Genomic DNA, 21482 nt, shown 5'->3' on the forward strand with positions numbered 1-21482 from the left:
CAGTATCGAAGGGTTGTAAGAAAGAAGGGGAAGGACTATTTAGAGGGGGTCTGTGTAGTAGGACAAGGGGACATGGTTTAAAACCAAAAGAGGGAAGATTTAGGTGGGATATAAGGAAGAAATTTTTTATACTAAGGCTGGTGAGGCACTTGCCCAGAGAGGCAGTGGATGCCCCATCCCTGCAGACAGGCAAAGTCAGGCTGGATGGGGCTCTGAGCACTGATGGAGCTGAGGGTGGCCCTGTGCACTGCAGGGGGTTGGGTTTAGTGACCTTTAAAGGTCCCTTCCAACTCAAATGATTCTATGTCCCTGGGAGCATGGATCAGTTATATTTAAAGAAGTAGAGGCGGATTTTTTTCTGTTCTCTTTTACTACTACCAGGTATCTAAAATTTTTAGTGTATTGCTGATAATTAAATCCAGACAGAATAAGGTGATGTTAGCCACTTTATGCCTGTAATGAATTATGCTACAATATTCAGGTGCTTTGAAGTTTGGTGTTTCCTTCCCTCCCTGCCGCCCCCTTTTAATTTATTTCAGATAAACATGCAGAAAAAGATAAAGCTAAAAATGTTTCTTCTCTTAGTGAGTTTGTATCACGTCCTATTTTTCAACCCCTGAAAGCAAGCCAGTATGACTGTCAGCCCTAATGGTTGTTGATAGAATCCCCTCAAATGCTTACAATACTTAATTCTGTACCTTGTTGTTTGGATCGAACTCCTATTGTTTCTCAGGATAGCAAATCAGTTATTTTTTTTCTCTCCTTCCCTTCTTGGGTGGAGAAATATTTAAGCTATGTGTGACCCAGGTTTAATGTCTTCATGTAGAAGATGCTGTTTTGTACTTGCATAAAAACATGCCTGTATCCCTATCCTAGTAGTATATCTATCCTAGTAGTATATCTATCCTAGTATATCTAGGATAGATATCCTAGTATATCTATCCTAGTAGTAGAAATCCAGAGTGGCAGTCGCATGACATGTTTGCTGGCAGTTCTGCCTGAGTTCGGTCGTTTGCTGATAGTAACTTTGTATCTCCAACCTCCTCAGTAAGTATTACAAAAGGCAGTAGTGCTCGACTAGAGAATCTGTTGCTTAGCAATGGTGTAGGAAATTTATATGGTGCAGAATGTAGAGTAAAATTTCTCTGCTTAAAAAGCTAATGAATCTGTGCATGCTTTAAGCTTATTTAAATTCTGCTTGATGCTGCGTGTGCTGTGCACGCCTACTAAAAATGGGCTTATTCCTCATGATAAATAAAATAGATACTGCTGGAGTCCTGACACCTGGTTACACATAAAAATATGTTCTTTTTTTTTCCCCCCAGCAAATTCCTGAAGTTGAGTGAAGGAATACTGTGCTGCTGGTAGTGTAAGTTTTGGATGAAGGTTATCGTGAGAGATACTGGAGTAATTTAGACATACTAGTAATATGAATAGAGTGGTGCTATCAAGACACGAATCTTGTAGTTAAGGTGATCTGCTTTGTTTGAATCACAGAATCACAGAATGGCCAGGGCTGGAAGGGACCTCAAGGATCACGAATCTCCAAACCCCTGCCACATGCAGGGCCACCAACCTCCACGTTAAATGCTAAGCCAGGCTGTCCAAGGCCCCATCCAACCTGGCCTTGAACACCTCCAAGGACAGAGCATCCACAACCTCTCTGGGCAGCCTGTTCTAAGGTTTGAAGGAACCTTACAAAGAAGCATCATCTATAGTCTTGCAGCTTTATTTTTTTTAAAAAAGGCATCGATATTGTTCTCAGAGACCATAAGCAGTGGTCTAAAAACATGTTTTTCTGTTTTTGACCTTGCATCATCAACTGCATGCTGCCCGTTGTAGAGAGAGATTGTGAAGTGGGAATTGAATTGGAGGTGGTGCAGTGTGGTTCTTGTCTCCAGCTGACCTTGGCTGACTACTTACCATCCTTCAGTCCAGCTCACGCTGCCATTCTGGAAGAAGGATTTGTGTTTCAAAGTTCTTGCTATCCCTCAGATCCAGGTACTGATCATCAGACTCGGGCAAGAACTTAATAAATATGCCATCCAACAGCGTTGTTATTCCAATATATTGTCGGAAAGCCTTGAATCCCTCTGAAGGCTCACATTAAAAAAACAAGGCAGTGATTGAGTGAGTTTCTTTAAATATGCAAAGCACAGCTCCTCCTGGGTTTCAGCTAAAGTGGCAGCCATACCTAAGGACCCTAACTAGTGAAATCTCAAGCCAGAGAAGCAGGCATAGCAGCTGTGTGCTGACTCTCCAAGTAAACACAAATACCCTAGGGCCTCAGCCTACTTACGTTGTGTCTTTGCTCTGGCACTGTGCATGCCACTGAGGTGAAGAGACTTTGATTTATGAATTGACAACTGTGTATCTCTGCAGAGCAAGTTGTATAACAAACATGGATTGAGTATGTATTAACTTTCTTGTTCTCTCCGTTACTACTGCTTTCTCAAAGTTTGTTCTTGGTTATTGCATTCCACACAACGTCTTGCCCAGTTTCCCAGAAAGCTGAGGAAAAGGACCAGCCCCTCTGTTCTTTTACCTTCTTCTCACAGGCTTACTGGGCTCTTTTCTCCTCTGTCTTGTTTTTGGGGGGCATACAGAACTGTGTGGGGTAGAATGAGAAAAGGTAGAGATATAACATTGTGTGAACTACCCAAGAGCTTTATAACATCGGAATAATAATGTTGTGCATGTGCATTGTATGGATTGCCAGGACTAGCATTTTTAGTCAGCTCTTATGGTATGCTGCTCTCTGTAATGTGTAACATAACCCTCAGTGACTTCCGATTCCATCATATGGCTGAAAAGTAGAGGCGCTTATTTACAAACCTGTTCCTGGGCTGCTGATAAATTTATGTTAACACAGATCAGATGAGTTACTCCGAGGCTTTTTGTGGTATCAATTCAGAGAGGTGTGTTTGTACCACTATTGAACTCAATTAAGATGTGGTTTATTGGATGTGGGCTCCTTAGATAACTAGTGGACACCAGGTGACGTTCATTTAACTGAAATTATTGAATACTTCTAGAAAAACCATGAATGGGAGGCATTGTAACCTCCTGGACTGGAAGCTGGGGCAGAGTACAACCACTGCACATTGCTGAACTGGGGAGTGTGATTGATGCACTTGAGATGGTCAGGGGGCTGGAGCATCTTCTCTACAAGGAGAGACTGAGGGAGCTGGGATCTAGCCTGCAGGGGTCAGTTCCCAGGTGAGATATTAGCAATAATTGAAAGCATATGACAGTAAGGCATAAAGAAGGCAGAAGATAGCTCTGGACTTTCCAGTAGCGCATAGTAGCAGGGCAAGAAGATGTGATCACTATTTGAAAGAGGAAATTCTGTCAAAAAAAAAAAAAAATCACAACAAAGCACTTGTTGTGAGGTTTGCACCAGGAACAGAGAGAGTTTGTGGGGTCTCCATCCTTGGAGGTATTTAAAACCCAACTGGATGGGATCCTGGGCAACCTATTCTGAGCAGAGGATGTTGAGCAGGCAGTCTCTAGAGGTCCCATTCCACCTCACCTGTCTGTGTGCCCTGCTAGCACTTGGCTATGATCATTGGCTAATCTGATGATATCTCTTTATAATTAGCTGCAGCTGAGCATATTGGCAGAGTAGTGTCAGAAAGTCCCGGTGCCTTTGACTTGCATGTTGTGCAGTGTTTTTGGCTAGGTAGATAGCGATTTGTCTGCAACAGAATTTCTTCCTTGTGCTCAGGTTGTGACTGTGCTTAAGTCCAAGAACTGCTAGAGCAAATCTGTACTACAAATCTGAAGTACTGTAGTGCATCTGTGAACGCTTTCCCAAGATGATGAAACACGTGGAAATAATACTTGATTTAAATAAGCAATTGCCTTTCCTGTACAATCATCCACTGCTAGTAGGAGTGAAAGCAGGCACGTAATGTAACAGATCTTACAATCTGTCTTTTCAAAAGCTCTGTAAGCATATGCAGAAACAAACGGAACGGAAAGCTGTGTTAAATGTGAGGTTAGTAATTGCTGATAGGTTGTCATTTTTAATCTGTACAAGACATTTGTAAAGCAAAGCCTTGGGGGAGAGGGGAAAGCACTGAAGAAAAGAATGCAGAATATCTAGTAGGATGGTTGCTGCACCTTTTCCTTTGGTCAGACGTTCTTAAACATGCTCAACTCCTTTGATTTTGTAGCAGCCTATGAAAAGTGGAGTAGTGTCCTAATCCAGCCTTTTGCTGGGAGTTCTCCTGGTAGGGGGAGGGTTGGCCTCTGCTTGGTTGCTGTTGGAGTTCCTGTTCCTTGTACAGGTCCTTTCCTAGCACTGGCTGCAAATCCTGGTACAGGTTGCTGGAAGAGAAGCATTGCGGGGATACGTGTTTCCATGAGTAGCTCTTGTAGCAGGGATGAAACAGCAGATTTTTTTTGTGTTTGTGTGTGGAAATGAGTTATTACCTTCAGAAGCAAATTCTACAGCTGTTTGTAAGTATGAAACTTTCCCTTTTTCAGCTTTGTTGCTTGCAGTTCACTCTGCTCTTATTCATAGAATGCTTTGTGTTGGAAGGGACCTTTAAGAGCATCTAGTTCCAACCCTCTGCTATAGGCAGGGTCACCTCCCACAAGAGCAGGTTGCTCTCAGCCCCATCCAGCCTGGTCTTGAATACTTGCAGGGAGGGGGCATCCACAACCTTGCTGCACAATCAGTTCCAGTGTCTCATCACCCTCACAGTAAAGAATTGCTTCCTTATTTTTATGAAATAGAGGAAAACAGTGATAAATCCAATTTGTTAAACAAAATTTGATTTAAATACCTTAGGCTTTTAAGACTAGCAGCAATAAATCCTTTTCACTTTTTCCTTCTTTAATTTCTTATCATATCTGCTTTTGCTCATGCGGTGCCAAGAGCCTTCATTGCCAAAGGTATTGCTTTATATTATGGATCTTTAATAATTATTTTCACTACCATGTTTGTACTCAACTCTTTCATTAGCAAATAGTTGAAAAATTACCATATGTTTTTAATAGCTCTTCCAGCTGTGTGTTTTACTTTTCCTTTTCATTGTAAGCTCCTTGGTATTGCTGGAGGGATTTCTCTAACTGGATGTCTGAGACTATTTTGAAAATGTAGCTACTTAAAAGTGTACTAAATGTCAAAATCCTGTTTTCCTAAACTGAAGAGAAGGGATTAGATTGGTCACGCTATCAGCACAGGTATTAATCAACACGCATTACCTGTGATATCCTTCTGAACTTGAACTGAAGTGCTAATTACTTATTTAAGATGAAAGACAGGAGGGAATACTTAGGGGAAGAAAAGATCCAGGAAAAAATGCTGGGTTTAGAAGATAAAAGGTGGAGAAGGGAGAAAAGAAAGGATGATGTTCATGCCCTTGATGGGGGCTCCCTCTAGTGAGCTGTTTTGGAAGTTCTTTTTCCTCTTCTGAAATAGTTCTCACACTTTCTTTCAGTGCACGTTCACTAGGTCTGGTATGTTGTTTTTAGTTGGAACAAGAGCAAGCTGCAGCTGAGTGCTGGAACCTGATGCAAACGAGGAGGAATTGCAAGTAAAGTAGGGGGACAGGACAGTGCTGCCTGTTTGCTCTGGTATGCTGGTACACTTCAGGAAAGGTGTGAATAGGAAGAGCTCAGAGATGTTGTGAGCATGGTTAAAGATCCAAAGGATGTGAAAGGTTGAAAAAGCTTAAGGAAGTGGTGTTGGGTAGCCAGAGGGTTAGAGGATGCTGGGGTGGATCTAAGAGGAAATCGTGGTGGGACGTATATTGCTTAGAATTTGTGAAGATTTTCCGATGTCGTATGTTCTTGAGGCTGAGGAGGGTGCAAGAGTGGAGCCTGGAGTGTTTGTGCTCTCTCTGCTGCTGTGTGCCTTTAAAAATAACCAAAACAAGTGATTTTTAGGAAAGCTGTGACAGCACCAACTCTACCTTTCATGTTTATAAGTGCACAGGTTTAGAATCCTATCATAGAGTCATAGAATCACAAGGCTGGAAACGACCTGTACGATCATCTAGTCCAACCGTCTCCTCATCACCATTGCCACCACTAGCACTGAACCATATCACGCAGCACGTCGTTTAGTGAGGTCGCTCCTCGTGATCATTCACTTTGTTTTTCAATTGTACTTATGGTAAGCCTATTGGCACTACTGAGGTTTAAAAAAAAAACCACAAAAAACAATCAAACAAAAAAACATAAACACAAAAAGCCAGAAACTCAGAAACAAACAATCCCCCTAAAAACAGTGTATTTGTTTTTGTATTACTTCTGTATATGATATTGTAGAGGGAACTGTTAAGTCCTGGCTTGAACTGCTGATTGCACACCTGGTGAAGTGCTGTGGCTGCCCAGGGAGCACAGACAAATTGTCTGCAGCTGTGCTCCCCAGCTGACCAGAAGGGGAGGACTCACCCCCTGGGCACATATAAAAGCCAGCCGCTGAAGGGAGAGCAGCACTTGGACCTGGGCTGCCTCTTGAGAAGGAGTGCTGCACAGCCAGAGGGCCCCTTCACTACCTGGGTGAGTTCGGTTCTTCTTTCTGTGTATGACTATCGGTCTACCTGCAAATACTTTGCCTGGTGCTGCCAAGAACCTGTCAGAAGCAGCTTTGCTTCTTTGTGGGCAGAATGGATATTTTTCATTATTTTGCTATATTTCCCTAGCGTTTTTTTTCTGTAAAAATCACCCTGGGCAAGGGGTTGAGACATGAATGTCCAATCTTTTGGTTTGCTTGGGCCACAATGAGTGAAGAGGGAATAATCTTGTGCCATGTATATATAGGTTGCTCCCAACATAATGCCTGCCACTTCCATTGAAAATACATGTGATATAAACACCATCCTAATGCTGTTTGATAAGAGCACAATTGCAGCTGCAAAACATTATTTTTTCAGCAGTCACCACCATGCATTTTTGTCAGGGATGAACAAGAGCCATGCTGTGCTTGCAAATACATGCATCAGCAGTGGCGATCTGCTGTTGCTATTGCTGAAATGCACCACTTACCCCTCACTGTGCTCGTGTCCACTGTTTGATCTCCATCAATGTTCAGCAAGCGTCAGTGGATGTTATTTTTTTTCTTTGTGGGGGAACTCAGTTACACTCCTTTGCTTCATCCACACTTCCATATACCATTGGTACCACTGTACCATTGACCGCCCCTCTGCTGCCATCTGTCACACAGCAGCAAAATGTAATGGGATATTGGTGGGAAGGTTCAGCCCCTACTGCCCTCCCACCAACATCCACCTCCGTTATTGTGAGGCAACATCAAAAAATAGGAGGCATTACTTTCAGTGTAGTCCTCATAAAAATGTATAATATAGCTACTGTATTAAGGAACAGAACTTACTTTAATAATTTTTTTTGTTACAACATAAAAATGAGACGTCGACAAAAGCATAAAACCAGTGGGATATGCGACCCTGTTTTTGTGATAGTAACTCACCAGTCTGATTCGATGGCAGTGGTTGCAATGCTCAGGTGATCAACTGAGCTTTTTGATGTCGCTTTACTCCGAGTGCTTCATCCTTGGCAGTAATTGTTCACAGATGTGCATACTGCCAAAAAGCAGTGACATGAATAAGGTGTGATTGTGGAGTGAGGGGTGTATGTCTTTGCTAAGAGAGGTCTTAGAAAAGTCTGGTCCTGAGGCTTGATCAGATTTTTGAGTTGAATGGTTGAATGTCTGATTGCAACCTGATGCCATGTGTGGTGTGCAGGCTGTGAGTTGGACACGCCTGTGTTAAGGCTTGCATTTGAGCCAGGAGTGCAGAGAAGTTTAAAAATTGTACAGGTCAGGAGAAAGAGGCAAGTAGACCAAGTTGATGCTTGAAGTTTTAGCCTTGTTTGTTGATTGGGATTTGTTCGTTTTGCTTGTGTATGTGCAGATTGTTGGCACGTGTGCAGAGCGGTTTCATACCTTGTCTCACTTCCAAAATTTGTGAATATTCCATTTATCCCCCCTGCTTAATAACATGCTGTGTATCAATTAGTTCTTTGAATTCATCTCAGCCTGAAAGTTGCAAATGCCATTGCAAGCTGCTGGAGAGGGAGTGCTTGTTGGTGCCTTCAGCCAAAGGTCTTGGTCTAATGAGGGTTTATTCCAGAGGCAGGGATGGCATAAAGTGGTCATTAGGGATGGCTCTGGGGTTGTATCGTCAGAAATCAGATATCTGGACTTCATGTGAGCACTCCTTGTAAGATTTACTTGAGTTTAAAAAAAAAAAAAAAAAAAGTCCACAAACATGTAGTGTTTTCTAAAGCATTTATACTTTCTATTACAGGGGGGAATTCTTTACAGAGAGAGTGTTGAGGTGCTGGAACAGCTGTCCAGAGAGGTTGTGGATGCCCCGTCCCTGGAGGTGTTCAAGGCCAGGTTGGATGGGGCCCTGGGCAGCCTGGTGTGGTATTAAATGGGGAGGTTGGTGGCCCTGCATGTGGCAGGGGGGTTGGAGATTCAGGATCCTTGAGGTCCCTTCCAACCCTGGCCATTCTGTGTGATCTTCATTTTTAACCTGAAGGACTATTTTGCAGTGCAGAGATTTGGTTTTGCTTCATGTCGAGAGTTAGGAGTGAAGGTGTGATCACAGTTCAGTCCAAATCCTCTTTTTCTCAGATTCATGAGCTGTGGCTGTCTGGCTGTTTGTTGGCTTGTTTGTGAGGTTTTTTTTTTTTTCCTGTTCTCATGTCTGTGAGATTGGACGGCTACAAATGTGAATAGGTGAGTTCTATTACTCTTCTTTGATTTTACATTGCATTTTGTTGATGAGCAGTCTTCCAAGCGTAGGTACAGCAGGTGTGCCTCAGAACAGCTCAGAATAAGGATGAAGTGAGAACTAACCTCACAATGAAGGTCTCACTGGGAGTGCATAATGATAAAGGCCCAAGTAAAGCAGAAGCTTTATTATGTTAAAATTCAGTCTTCACACTCTGTTCACTCCTTTTGTCCTGAGAGCTCATGCTCACTGTCGTGGATCAGATGGAACAGATTTCTGATCTTGGTGTCTGGTACGTCTGTCTAAGTGGTGGACTTTGTAATAGTCTTGATCTGGTTTGTTTTTTAGGACTGGAATCTTTCTGAATGTTCCTGGCTTTCCAACTGTACTGCCTTCAGGGTGTACTCTGGACAAAGTTGTTGAGGCAGACTTGAAAGTTTGGAAGGGGGGGCTGTCTTCTCTCCAGATGCTTCCTAGGGATGATTTGTGTGGGTTATGGGACACAGCTGCTGTCTGCTCTGTCTTTTAGTCAGGTATCATGAGCATCTCTAAAGGGTGGGGTTGGTGCAAATTCCTGCTCTGTACCTTGTGCTGAAGGCTGGTGTTACATAGCAACCACTTCGGAGAATTAATTTCTTGAGGGTATATGTACAGTTCTTTCTTTACAGCAAGAAACACTTGCTTTGCTACAAGTGCAAGGGTCTGTTGCTGCTTGGATTTCTATGAGTGCATGAGTTTTGCATGCGCTGCATGTCTCTGTGAAACAAGCAGTGCCCTGCGTCTGCTGGCTTGTCCTTGCTGAGGTACAGTGCAATAGCTGCAACAGATGAGTTTCTTGGGCATATTTGAGTTATTTGAGGACAGTGCATCATTCTTAATGACAAATTTGAGATTCAGCGTTACCTTGCAGAGCAGACAAAAATGCGTATGGGTAAGGAAAAGATGGGAGACAAAAGTGAGAAGTGAGTTCTATAATCACCGGGAATGACCTCACTGTCTTTGCCAAGATGACTACTTTGATTAGAGGAGAAGAAAACATCCCCAGTAAGATACCAGTTTGACTTTGTTAGGGAAAACTGTCTGCCAATCCCAGAGATCTGACAGATGGCAGTGTGACTGTTTGTACTGTGTTGGGGTTACTCTTTTAATCAGAGGTGTATTAGTAGACTTGTCAAGTGCGCTTGACTGTGAATGAGACTTGGCTCTCTGAGACTCCCGTCAGTGTTAAGAATCTTTCTGCAACAACCAGCATGAAATAATGAAAACTAAAATTCTCTCTATTACCAGATTGTTTTTTTAATGGAAAGAAGTAAGGGTAATCTGTCACAGATGCACGAGGCAGCATGTGTGTTTCCTGCTGGGCTGTATTATAAATGGCCAAAAGCTGATGGGCAGGTAAGGGACTTGCTGAAGAGGTTGTAGATCATCCAGGTGTAGTGTGTTGGATTTTTTTTTTGCTCATGAGGTGTAAATTTACTTATGCTTTTCTATGGGGAAGAAGTCAGCACTTGTGAAGAGCAAGAACTAAAGGTGAGTGTGATGGCAGTGCAGCACAGATCAGGAGGTAGTGATTGTGCTGTGTGGCATCTTAAAGGAGTAATGGGACCTTGCTGGTGAATTGGCAAAGGAAGGGATATCTGTGCTCTGCTTCTGACCTAGAAAGCAGTAGTAATGAGAATTAGCTTTTATATCCTGTGGCACTTGTTCTCTTTGTGCCTTTTCATGGTGTTTGGTTTTTGTGGATTCTGCGTGATATTGGCACACACAACCCTGTCATCCAAAATGTGCTTGCTAATAAACTTGAAATAGTTTGGTTTGGAGAATTCTAGAAATTAGGCATTATCTTGTTGCAGTCTTTTGGCATGTGGTGGGCTATGGTCCTGCGTTTGGCAGTGTTCCAGTGGGACATTTACTAGGGAAGGATAGGGAAAAAAGCTGTCCTGCTTGGCAACATAATGTGGTTAACAGGAGAGCAGGTAATAGATCATGCTCTGTAAATGAGTCAGAGGTTGATTTTTTTATTTTAATATGATTCAACAGCTAGCTGCAACGCTTACCTTATGTGGAAAAGATGATGAACAGTATAATATTTGTTTGGTTAGGATAATAAGATCCTTAATAGGATACAAATACTTCATACCCCCTAAACAGAAATACTTCTTGTTCTGGTGAAGGCAGAGGCAACAGGAATTTAGGAGCCGAATAAGGGAATTAAATTATTGAACATACACACGTGTAGTGGAAAGGTAGTCCTGTACTCACGTAAGTCGTGGAGGCAGTGTCTGTTTTGCTGGAGGTGGTGTGGATTTTGTGCTTAGCTGATCCAAGCTAGAAGTATGCAAGACTGGTTATTTTGAGTGGCTGAGATGATTTTGGATACAAGTTGTTTGTGCTGAGGTTAAATCGACATCTAAAATAAATGCAACTTCTATTTATGGCTGCTTGTAATGCGGATGATTTTGAGCAGATATTGTCTGATTTGTGGAAGTTGATTAAAATGAAGGTTAATCAGAAAACTGGAGGGCCAGATTCTGAATTGCTGTCAGCATCTCAATGTATTTTTCCTTGAGTTTATTTTTCTCAAAAGTGAATATTTGTTTTGAGAGTTGAAAGCTGTTTTGCACTTAGATGTCAATTCAGGAGTTCCAGTTCTATAATTCTGTTTCTGGCCAATATATGAACTCTTTGTTGTAGTGCACAGAAGTAATTTTCAAAAATGAACAAAGTTAAGCAATCTTTCCTTTTCTTACCTTAAAATTTTAAGGAGTTTCTTACAATTCAAGGCTAGGTTATACTTACTGGCTAGTATGTATATGTGGAAGTATTGGGGTAAGTGGACTACTTTATGGATGGATTATAAGGCTGGTAAAGCAAGTTCTGATGCAAAAAGTACGAGTGTACCAGAATAAGAGAGCTGTTATTACAGCATTTGGCAAGGAATCATTTGAAAGCTAATGTATGTGGAGACTTCAACCTCTGCCTAGCGGAGCAATTGAAGGTGTCAAAGCTCTGAGTTTAAATTACTGGTTGTCTCTGTTTAGGTTTTTCTTCTCCCTGTTGCCTACTGCCAGGACGCCTTCTGAATTCTGGCTGTGCTGGCAAGCTGCGTGTTCATGTGCTTTCAGACAGATCCTGAATAATTCTGGGTCACAGAACTTACAGCTTCAAGTGGGAGGATGGTCTTAACTGATTCTTGTTTTCTGTCGTTTTGTACCCTTGTGACTACCAAGGAAACTCATTGGATGGAGGTATCTCTGAAAACTGTGTGTGTATGCTGTTCTCCAGCCCAGCAGTGTTTGGGTGGAGGCTGTGCTGCACCCAACATCAACAGGAAGATGCCTTGGGCTGTTGCTGCCCTCGCGAGGCTAAAGCAGGATGTGTCCACTGCTCCGTGGCAGACCTGTAACCAGGGCTAATGGTGCCTGCTTTAAGTGCCTTAGTGTTACTGCCATGCTGATGATCTGCTGTATCCCGTATTTTGTAGGTGAGAATGCTAAAGAAGATGTGCAGGGGAAGAGAAGTCTGAGTGAGAAAGTGTCTCTGTACAGAGGTGACATCACGCTGCTCGAGGTTGATGCCATCGTTAATGCAGGTAGGTGGCTGAATGTTGTCACTGCTTGACAGCCTTTATTCCAAGGATATCCATGTGACAAACCAACTCTGCAAACTTACATAAAATTGCAATGGCCTGTGGAAACCTGCTGGAAACTCAGCATGCTTTGTTCCCGATTTCTCTGTATTCCCTCTGTTCATCTTGTGTGCTTTTATTGTGACAACGGTTTATTGTGGAACTTGACGGCCACTAAGAAAAAAAATAATGATCTTGTGTCTATTTTTTTTCTTAGCTTCAGTAGCTGAGAGTTCACTCTTGATATTGACAGAACATTGCACTTCAATACTGAGTTACTGCAGTACATTCCAGTCTGGTTTTTAAATTGAGCCATTTGAGGACTAGATAATGTGAAAATCTTTTAACAGTAAGGTGATAGCAAAAGTGACATACTGTTTTTCATGGTTTGAATGTCTGCTTTCTCGTAGAGAGATTATATCTTTTAAATTTTTGTCATTATTTGTGGAGCTCTAAATGTTTTAAGACCTTTTCTGCTTCAGTGACTGAAGTGAAGAAATGTGTGTAGCATTTTGCAACAGAAAAGGAGAAAAAAAAAAAAAGAGAAAAAAACATGCAATTGATTTCATCTATTATAATTATCTAATATGGCTACTTGAGAAACACTATGGGAAGGTTTTCCCCCTGCTCCAACCCTCTAAATCTTGGCTTCATTCCCCACCCCCTAAAGGGCATGCTTTGCGTGTCTTTTGTCAGTTTTTCCTTAGTATCTGGTTATGTTGTCATTACTTGTTGGGAATAACAATCCATTTGCAACAACTAATAGCTGATGTTATTCATTTACTGGAAGGACGCCTACTGCACTTTTCCTCTGTAGCAGAGTAAAGCACAGAGATCCCCAAGGTTGTGCTGGGCAGATTGATGTGCTTTCTCACAACAGTAAAAAAGGTATATGGAGGTGCTGGAGCTCGTGTCTGTAGAGCGTGAGCCCATGCAGCATGGACTGCCTGTGCACTTGGACTGTTCGGTGCTTTTTCCTCTCTGCTTAGCACAGTTCTCTTTATTCATGGAGCTCCCTTGAATCACAGGTTGGCACTGGTTTCAGATTAGTTTTGGAATTGAAATGGTTTGCATTTCTTGACTGAGAGGGTTTTTTTTTTTTGTGCTTTCTGTTTGGAATGTAAAAAATCCTGCAGTTCAAAAATCATATGTGGATCTGTAGTAAGGGCCTGTTTTTTGGCTTCTATGGAACAACTGAGATGCAGAGTGACTGAGAGGTACCTGGAAAAGGGAGATGATACGACATTTAGCTAAAACTATTCTCAGTTATGTACTGCCATGAATATGTTGTTATTGCTGAATAGTTCCTTAAAATGTCCTTGTCAGTGATTGTATTGCAGGCAGGTATTAGTTTAACTTAATGGTTTGCCTTGAGCATCCTGTTAATTTCCTTTCTCCCTTTTTTTTTTTTTTTTTTTTTTTTTTTTTTTTTTTTTTTAATTTTAGTCTTACCTTCTTTATTAGTGTGTTACACTGCCCATTATATGGAACTTGATCTTGGCTCTGAACAAGCCATTTCCTTCTGTCTCTGCTTGGCTGCTGTCTCTGTATCTGAAGCATGGGCAGTGGGGTATTAGGAAGGTCTCACAGCTTAAGTAGGCCCAATGTAGCAGTGGTAATGGTAAGTGACATTTTCTGAGGCTGGTGGAAAACTAAAAATGTAGAACTTACTCTGCTCACTTTTAGGTTTCTTCTGAGTTGGGGTCTCTGTGCAGAGACTAGCTAATCCAAAATAAAGAAATAAGCAGCAAAAGTGTCCCTAAGACTTGAAGATAAATTGGGGGTTACTTGTAGTATCAGCTAAGGAGTCTATTTTCTGGGCTTCCCCTGTCAAAACAGACAGGGATCTCCTAGAAGGAGTGCAGCAGAGGGCCACAAAGATGATAAAGGGCCCGGAGCATCTCCCTTGTGAGGAAGGGCTGAGAGACCTGGGGCTGTGCAGCCTGGGGAAATGAAGACCAAGGGGGAATCTGATGAACGTTTGGCAATATCTAAAGGGAGACGGGAGGGAAATGGATGAAGCCAGACTCTTGTGAGTGGTGTGTAGCAAATAGGACAAGGAGGAATGGCCTAAAACTTGAACACAGGAAGCTTCACGCTAATGTGTAGCACTTCTATACGGTAAGGGTGGCAGAGCACTGGAGCAGGCTGCCCAGAGAGGTGGTGGAGTCTCCATCTGTGGAGATATACAAGACCCATCTGAATGCCTACCTGTGTGACCTGTTGTAGGGAACTGCCTTAGCAGGGAGTTGGACTTGATGGTTTCTGCCCCTGCGATTCTGTTGTTTTCTTTTTTTAATGAATGTTTGGGGAGGTAATGGTACTTTTGCTATTTATACTATAATGATGTGGTAGATGCTTAATTTGAAGTAGAAACAGGAGCTGCATTTTGAAAGTGGGTGTTTTTATATGTGACTATGTAGTCATGTATATTAACTAGCAGTTCATCACTGCTGGCCTCACATATAAATTCACTTGTTGCCTGTTAAATCTTACTGTCAAGTTGTAAGATAAGATGTATATTAATGTGCTTGTGAATTAGATTTACTAGGATCAAGATCAAGAGAAAAATATTATAGAGCAATGGGGGAGGAAAGGATTATTCTTTTTTATTTGATTGGAAAGGGGCATGACTTGCAGAACACTACAAAAAGTGTTAATTCTTAGCTTTGAAAAATGTCCTTAGTCAGAGGTACAAAAATATGGTACTGAGGAGAAAAATCTTTCATTTCCAGGAAAGAAGAACATCCTTTATCTATTCAAGCTGATTTCTGTTAATAAGTCTATAGTATTATTTGTATGTTAGCCACTAGCCCACTGCCTACAGTTAGAGCAATGAGGTCACTCCATTTGATGCCTGAGCACTGGAGTCTCCCCTAACTCTCCCAAATCTGGTGGAAAAGCTGTTGCCTCTTAAAGGGAATGTTGTTTCCCATTGCGAAAAAAGAAATGGTACACAAAAATCTTACTCTGATAAAAGCAAGAAGAGTTAGTAAAACAAAACAAAAAAACAACAAACTGAACAACTTATATCCCTTTTCTGGTAGGAAAGCAGACCAGGAAGCAACTTATATCTGAGGCTTTCGGAAAATTTAGGGTTTGAAACACTTGTCCTGCTGTTCATCCTTGTCCTGGCACTGGAGATATGTTGAACTGGGAAATTCTCATTGTCCTACTAAATCTCAACTCTTCCTATAGGAAGATGCCTTTCTTCCCTTGAGCTTTTGCCTTCAGAACCACGTTTAAATATTTTACTCTAGCACTAATTTATTTCTTAATTTTCTTTACCAGATTTTCTTCTGAACTCTTGACCTTAAGGTATAATTTGATCATTTAATTTTAAGGCATCACTTTTCTCTCCTGTCTCAAATTACACGTCAAGGTAGAAGTAACACACATAGAAGGTGTGAACCGAATGTGTTACTGCTGAGCTATGCTTAAGCCAGTGTGGTTACATCAGTGGCTGAACCATGCCATCCCACATAACAGCTCGTTAATGTGCAGTCAGTTGCTGCAGTTGCCTTGAACTTGGTGCTTAATGAACAGGTGGGGAAAAAAAGGAAGGTTTCAAATCTGGAACAGATCTGACACCAGGCAATTTCACTGATTGCTAATCCGTTTCATTTGCCAACTTCATTTATCAAGCAAAATTTTCATCTTGCAGCTTCTGAAGTAGAAATTACTTCAGCAGTGGCCTGTCTGAATGTTGTGAGGGTGTTTGAATCTGATGCTGGCCCTGTGGGAGCATCACATGTACGCTCATTCCCTGCACCTATATGTTACTTTTAGGATTTTTGCATGGAATATTTGTATTTATCAGCACTAATTTTTCAACTGAGCTAAACAAATAAATATTTACAACAGAAGCTTCTTAGTGAGTCTGATTCTAGCAGCATGGTTTTAAAGCACATTTTGTTTTATCTACAATATTCTGATAGGAGAACTGAAAACTTGAATTGAAAGCACAAAGTCAGCTGGCATCTGCCTATGTGTCTTGCACTTCTGTTATTTCCTCAAGGGAACAGAACCAGTAATGCTTACAAAATGTTAATTTTCATTTCTAGCATGATCAAGCTGAGGTGTTAATCAAAGGTTTCTCAGGTTAAATTAGTTGATGCAATTATACTTATGTATATAATCCCAGATTAATTTATATGTATTTCCCATTTATTCAACAGAAAAGTCAACATTCATCATTGCTGGAATCAGTTATTCTCAATAATCCTGATATCTGTGAATAAGTTAATCACTGCTTTCTGTGACAAATATGCTGAATTTGTCAGGTGAGCAGGACATGGTAAACTTCTCATCTGCTTTTGTTTCATCTGATATTACTGTAGTTCTTCCCTTTATTATTGTACTTAGTTGGAAAACTAAAAATGTGTCCAAAGTAACAGTGATCAAGGGAGTGTAACCAAAGAAAAGTACATCTAGATGTGCAATTTCATTGAGTTGGATTACTGTAGCTGCTCTCTTGGTCAAACAGCTTTTGCTCTCAGGATGTGACAAAAGCTTAATGCTGGGGAAACTGACTCAGAAATGACTGCAACAGATAGGGTCACTGGACTGCTTGAGGTTGAAGGGAATGAGTTGCATACAGTTAAAAAAAAAAAAAAAGTGTAGTTTTCTCTAGGAAATTACTGGTGTAATAGTTGAGTGCTGGCTGATTTGCTGTATCAGTGTTTTATAGTGATGCTCGCATGGCAGAAAATGTAAAGAAAGCAGGCACTTGAATATCTTGCCTTCATGTACCTCAGTGTTGTATCCTGGCTGTCACCAAAAGTCCACTGAAACTTTGTTTTCAGAAAAGAGAGCTTCAATGTGGAGTATGCATTTGGTTGGTTGATTTTTGTATTGGCTTTGTATGTCAGGTGTGCTACTCACCTGATCACTTTGAAAACCTGACTGCGTGGCAGCGCATTTAAATCAGAAATGCGTGATGCTAAGAAAATTCTCATCTTCTGTGTGCTGTATCCTACAAGCTTGCTTCCAACAGCATTGCTTAACTAGCAGAGATGAGCTGTGCATGCAGCTATTCCTGAAGCATGGCCCGAACATCCTCTGCCTGCACTGTGCCTGGGCGCTGGTGGTACCAGGGGATGGAGAGAAGAAGTGAAGCCAGTGGGGGAAGAACTGCCTGCAGCCTGCCACATGGCCAGGCACTGCAAACGGGCAGGTGCTTCATGCTAACAGGCAGTGGGATGCCAGGGCTTTGCCATAAAAAAAAATAAATAAATTAAAAAAAAAAAAGCAGTAGAGCAGGGGTGTACTTTCCATTGGGCAAAGGCAGTTGACTAAAAGGCTCCCTACACAGACTGTGGAATGAGGCAGGAGCTTCTCTCAAAGCAAGCTGAGGTTGAAAGCAATGTTGTTTGGCTTTCCAGGGAGTGGGATGAGGTATGGGTGCTGAATATTGGGATGCCCTGGCACAAAGTCACGCGGAGGGTTGTGTGAACTGGAACAGGTTGCCCAAGGAGGCTGTGGATGCCCCATCGCTGGAGGCATTCAAGGCCAGGCTGGATGTGGCTCTGGGCAGCCTGGGCTGCTGGTTGTCAGCCCTGCACACAGCAGGGGGTTGAAAGTGGATGAGCACTGTGGGTCCTTTTCAACCCAGGCTATTCTATAATTCTATGAAAGCATCTCCTCTGATTGGGTTCAGCTTAGCTTGAGAGCTTTCTGATAATCTAACATAAAGCAGGCAAAGTCAGAGCATTTTGGGGGCCTGATCTAACCTGGTGGCCTATAGTAAATGTATTTAGTTAACAACTTAATCTTGATGTAGATAGTGCTTTCAGGGCGCTATCCATGTGTTTAAATAAAATCACCACACTAGTTTCAGTATTTGTGCTTTGACTGTTGAGTCTGTTCAGTTTCATTATTTCTATAGTTCACGAGGAAAGGATCATCTGTATAAATGCTGGTATTTTTGTGCATTAGATAAACGGAACAAATAGTGCTTTATGAATACAGAGAAAACGCTTCTGGTAACATCTTTTTGATACTTTTTGGGACAGAGAAAGTGGCTGGAAGTTGAAGGTGTTAGAGGCATCATTTGTGACCTGCCAGGTTTAGGGCTAAGGCTTGGCACTGTAATACAACAGTCTTTGTGCTTTCACTTGATCTCCTTCTCAGGTTTGTGCCTGGCCAACCACTCAGATTGGGCACATGCTGTTATCTAAAGGCAGGGGCTGTGTGTAGTGGAGAGGGATCTGCTGGAGATGCAGGCTGCCAGCTGTGATTGTTATGGGTAATAGTGACAGGATGCCATGTGCCAGGTCTTCTGTCTGTCCCACCTTTAGGTTCTCTGTCTTGTGACACTGCTGCTTTTTATTCTTCGTGTTTTTTGATAACTTGAAAGTCTTGTTTCTGCTTGGAGATCTGCTTACCTGTGTTCTGGGATTAGAATGTGGATCTTAGAAGATGTCTGACCACTGTGTTTATTGATATTTCATGCCGTGGTTACTCTGTATGTCCTTTCTGAAGGAAAAACTAATGACATACAGCAGAACACTGGTGAAGTTGGATTTCTTCAAGTCTGTCTGTCTTGCAAATAGGACGTGCTAGGAGTGCCATGAGTGCTTTCTGACAGCAGGTGGCAATAGCTCTACTGTTATTGGGATGCCACTTGCTTCTGTACCTTAAGTTTTTTGGACATCAAATCAGTAACGACTTAAGCAGAAGAAACAAAACGCATGTATTTTAAAACTGCTTGTTGGATGGGCTATTGGTTTGCACTTATTAAATGTCTGCTCCATTACATGTATTTAATGGGTGTTTGGAAGAGAATGTGAGACAGATGTGGTTTGGAACAGCCTTAAGCGTCTCTTTTACTTCACAGAGAAACATGTTTAGGAAGGACTTTGCTTTCAACCTGTACTGTCCTGCATCTGACAGTGGGGCTGTCATCCCCAGTGGTGTGTTGGATGTGTAAGGAGCTAGCTGAGATCTTATTGCATCACTATGCTTTGTTTCATAATATTAAATCCACTTTTAATCAGGACTTGGGATTATCTGAAGGATTTTTTTTTAAGCTGATAGTTGCCACAGCATGTTCTGAGTTAAGGTACGCATGCAGAGTGGTGTTTTTTCAACTGTTTGCATTGAAATAAATAAGCAAGATTCCTCTAACTGAAAGCTGATAGGACCCAGAAGTCTCCTCAGCAGTGCCTACAAAATCTTGTCTGTTGGTTGGCTGGCTGGTGGACTGAGATTGTGCACGTTGTGCTAGTATGGTGTCTCCATCCTTCTGACCACGTGCGCCTGTTTCCTCTTTATTTACCCTCTAACTATAAACTCATTGAGATGGACTGGGCTGTGGATTTGCACGGATTGTACACTGGCTGACATCACATTGAGCTAAGTAATGCTGTAGCGTTAGCATGGGAATTAGTATTTCTATGCAAATCTTAATCCCATTAAACATATGCTCTTAAATTGAATAAGGGAAAACGTGCTCTGATCAGAGCAACTGAACTTGAGGTTTATCTCGTCTCAGTGGTACGCGCTGAGAACAGGATAGCTGCTTGCTAGAAGTTGTAGCGAGTGCTGATATTGAAAAATGCAGTTGTGTTAGGGACCCTGCCAGGCTCCTCTTCTTTCCCCTTTGCCAGCAGGCACTGCTCTGGCTTAATTTTTGCAACTGTCAAGTAGAAGATGGATGCCTTGTCTTCCACCCTTTAATTTCTAGTTGCTTATTTGTCTACTGTTTTGCTATTTGCTGTAGATTTGGGGAAGCTTTTGGGGACTATTAGTCACTTTAAGCATAGCTTTGATCACTTGTTACGTATGTAATTACAGGCTACAAGATGCAGGCTAGGCCTGATTTTGGCCTATGGCTGTTGGTAATGCTTTTCTGACAGGAGAAGGGGGTTTCTATATGACATTGCAAAAGTAGAAGCTGCTTTTCTTTGACATTCTAGCTCTCTCTCACATTAAGATTACTGTTAAGAGTATGGCCTGGCTTTTAAAACTGGACTCCAGCCTCCTTCACGTGACCCACTGTCACAATCAATGCAGATGGTAACTGCAGGTAAATGCATCTGTCAGAGCACAGTGGAGGTTTGCAAAAGTGCTATTTGCATGTCAGCTCAAGTGTGGTGGTGATGAGTGTTTGCAACATGTGCAATAAGAGCTCAGACACCTGTGCATTTATATGCTGTTGTTCAGAGTTGTGAAATACGTTGGGTTGTATGCAGGGATTATTTTAATTATAGTACTGAAAATGCAGTGGATTCCTTTGCTTCCTCCAGAACGGCGCTGTGATGAGCAGTACATCTCCCATTCTTGTAACGTTTATGCTTTGAGGTGACAAGAATGTTCAGACATGACTTTAATATCTCCTGACTGCACTGTGGCTTGCACAACGTGCTGAAGGGGCTGAGAGAGGAGTGTGCTGTGCACTATTGGTCACTGGGTGCCTTTTCCACGGCGTGGCCTGATGGCTGCAGAGGAGCAAGTAAGGCCTGGCTCCTTCTCCCACTCTCTGGGGTGCCTCTAGGGCAGGAGTCTCATAAGGAAGGAATTACTCAGCTCTTGTAAGAGCTACATTGTAAATGGCTCTCGTTCTGTAGTGGTTTCAGTGGTGACGCCTCAAAGCCCGGGTCTCCTGTTGCCTGTTGTGTCTGAGCAGTTGAAGTTTGTGAAAAGCATTGATTCAGATGACTTCTTTGGTACTGCTCCTTCTCCCTTCTGTCACTTGCGTGCCTATGCTGCAGTAACTTCAATCCAGTGTACAATATGAATCTCTTAAATATGCCTCCATAGCACCTTTCATGCTCTACAGTTGGATCCTATGTAGTAATAAACGGGAGCAGTTCTCATCTGGTGTACCTAGTTGTAGGCTGTTTCAAAAAGATGGTTGTCAGCTGCATTGGGTTTGTATTTAGAACTTCTTGCATTTCAAATCTGCTTTTAAGGGCATAAGAAATGCTTTAAAATTTAAAGTATGAAGCATATTGCTTTTTCAAGAGAGCTATACTCTTGTCATGTGAAATAACTTTTATTTCAGAAAGATGTGCTATTGCTTTCAACTGCCTCACATCAGCTTGTAGAGGAACGTAAGTCTTCCCAATGGCTTAATATGTTAGATGATAATAACTGGCAATCCATTTCCTTTATGTTGCTAAGGATTTGTGGCGTAT

At 41.9% G+C, this 21482-nt stretch overlaps 1 protein-coding gene across 1 annotated transcript in view; it reads left to right on the plus strand.

Annotated features, from left to right (window-relative positions):
• The window catches only part of MACROD2 (mono-ADP ribosylhydrolase 2), a gene marked incomplete at its 5' end in the record, with an annotated part of 837700 nt that overhangs the window by 12925 nt on the left and 803293 nt on the right, over positions 1-21482 (plus strand). The window contains 3 exon segments of the mRNA XM_079550710.1: positions 6386-6490; positions 6493-6516; positions 12199-12306. Coding sequence (XP_079406836.1) covers positions 6386-6490; positions 6493-6516; positions 12199-12306 — 237 coding nt within the window.

The sequence above is a fragment of the Tetrao urogallus genome, assembly GCF_951394365.1.
Source record: "Tetrao urogallus genome assembly, chromosome: 2".
In the NCBI taxonomy this organism is placed as follows: Eukaryota; Metazoa; Chordata; class Aves; order Galliformes; family Phasianidae; genus Tetrao; species Tetrao urogallus.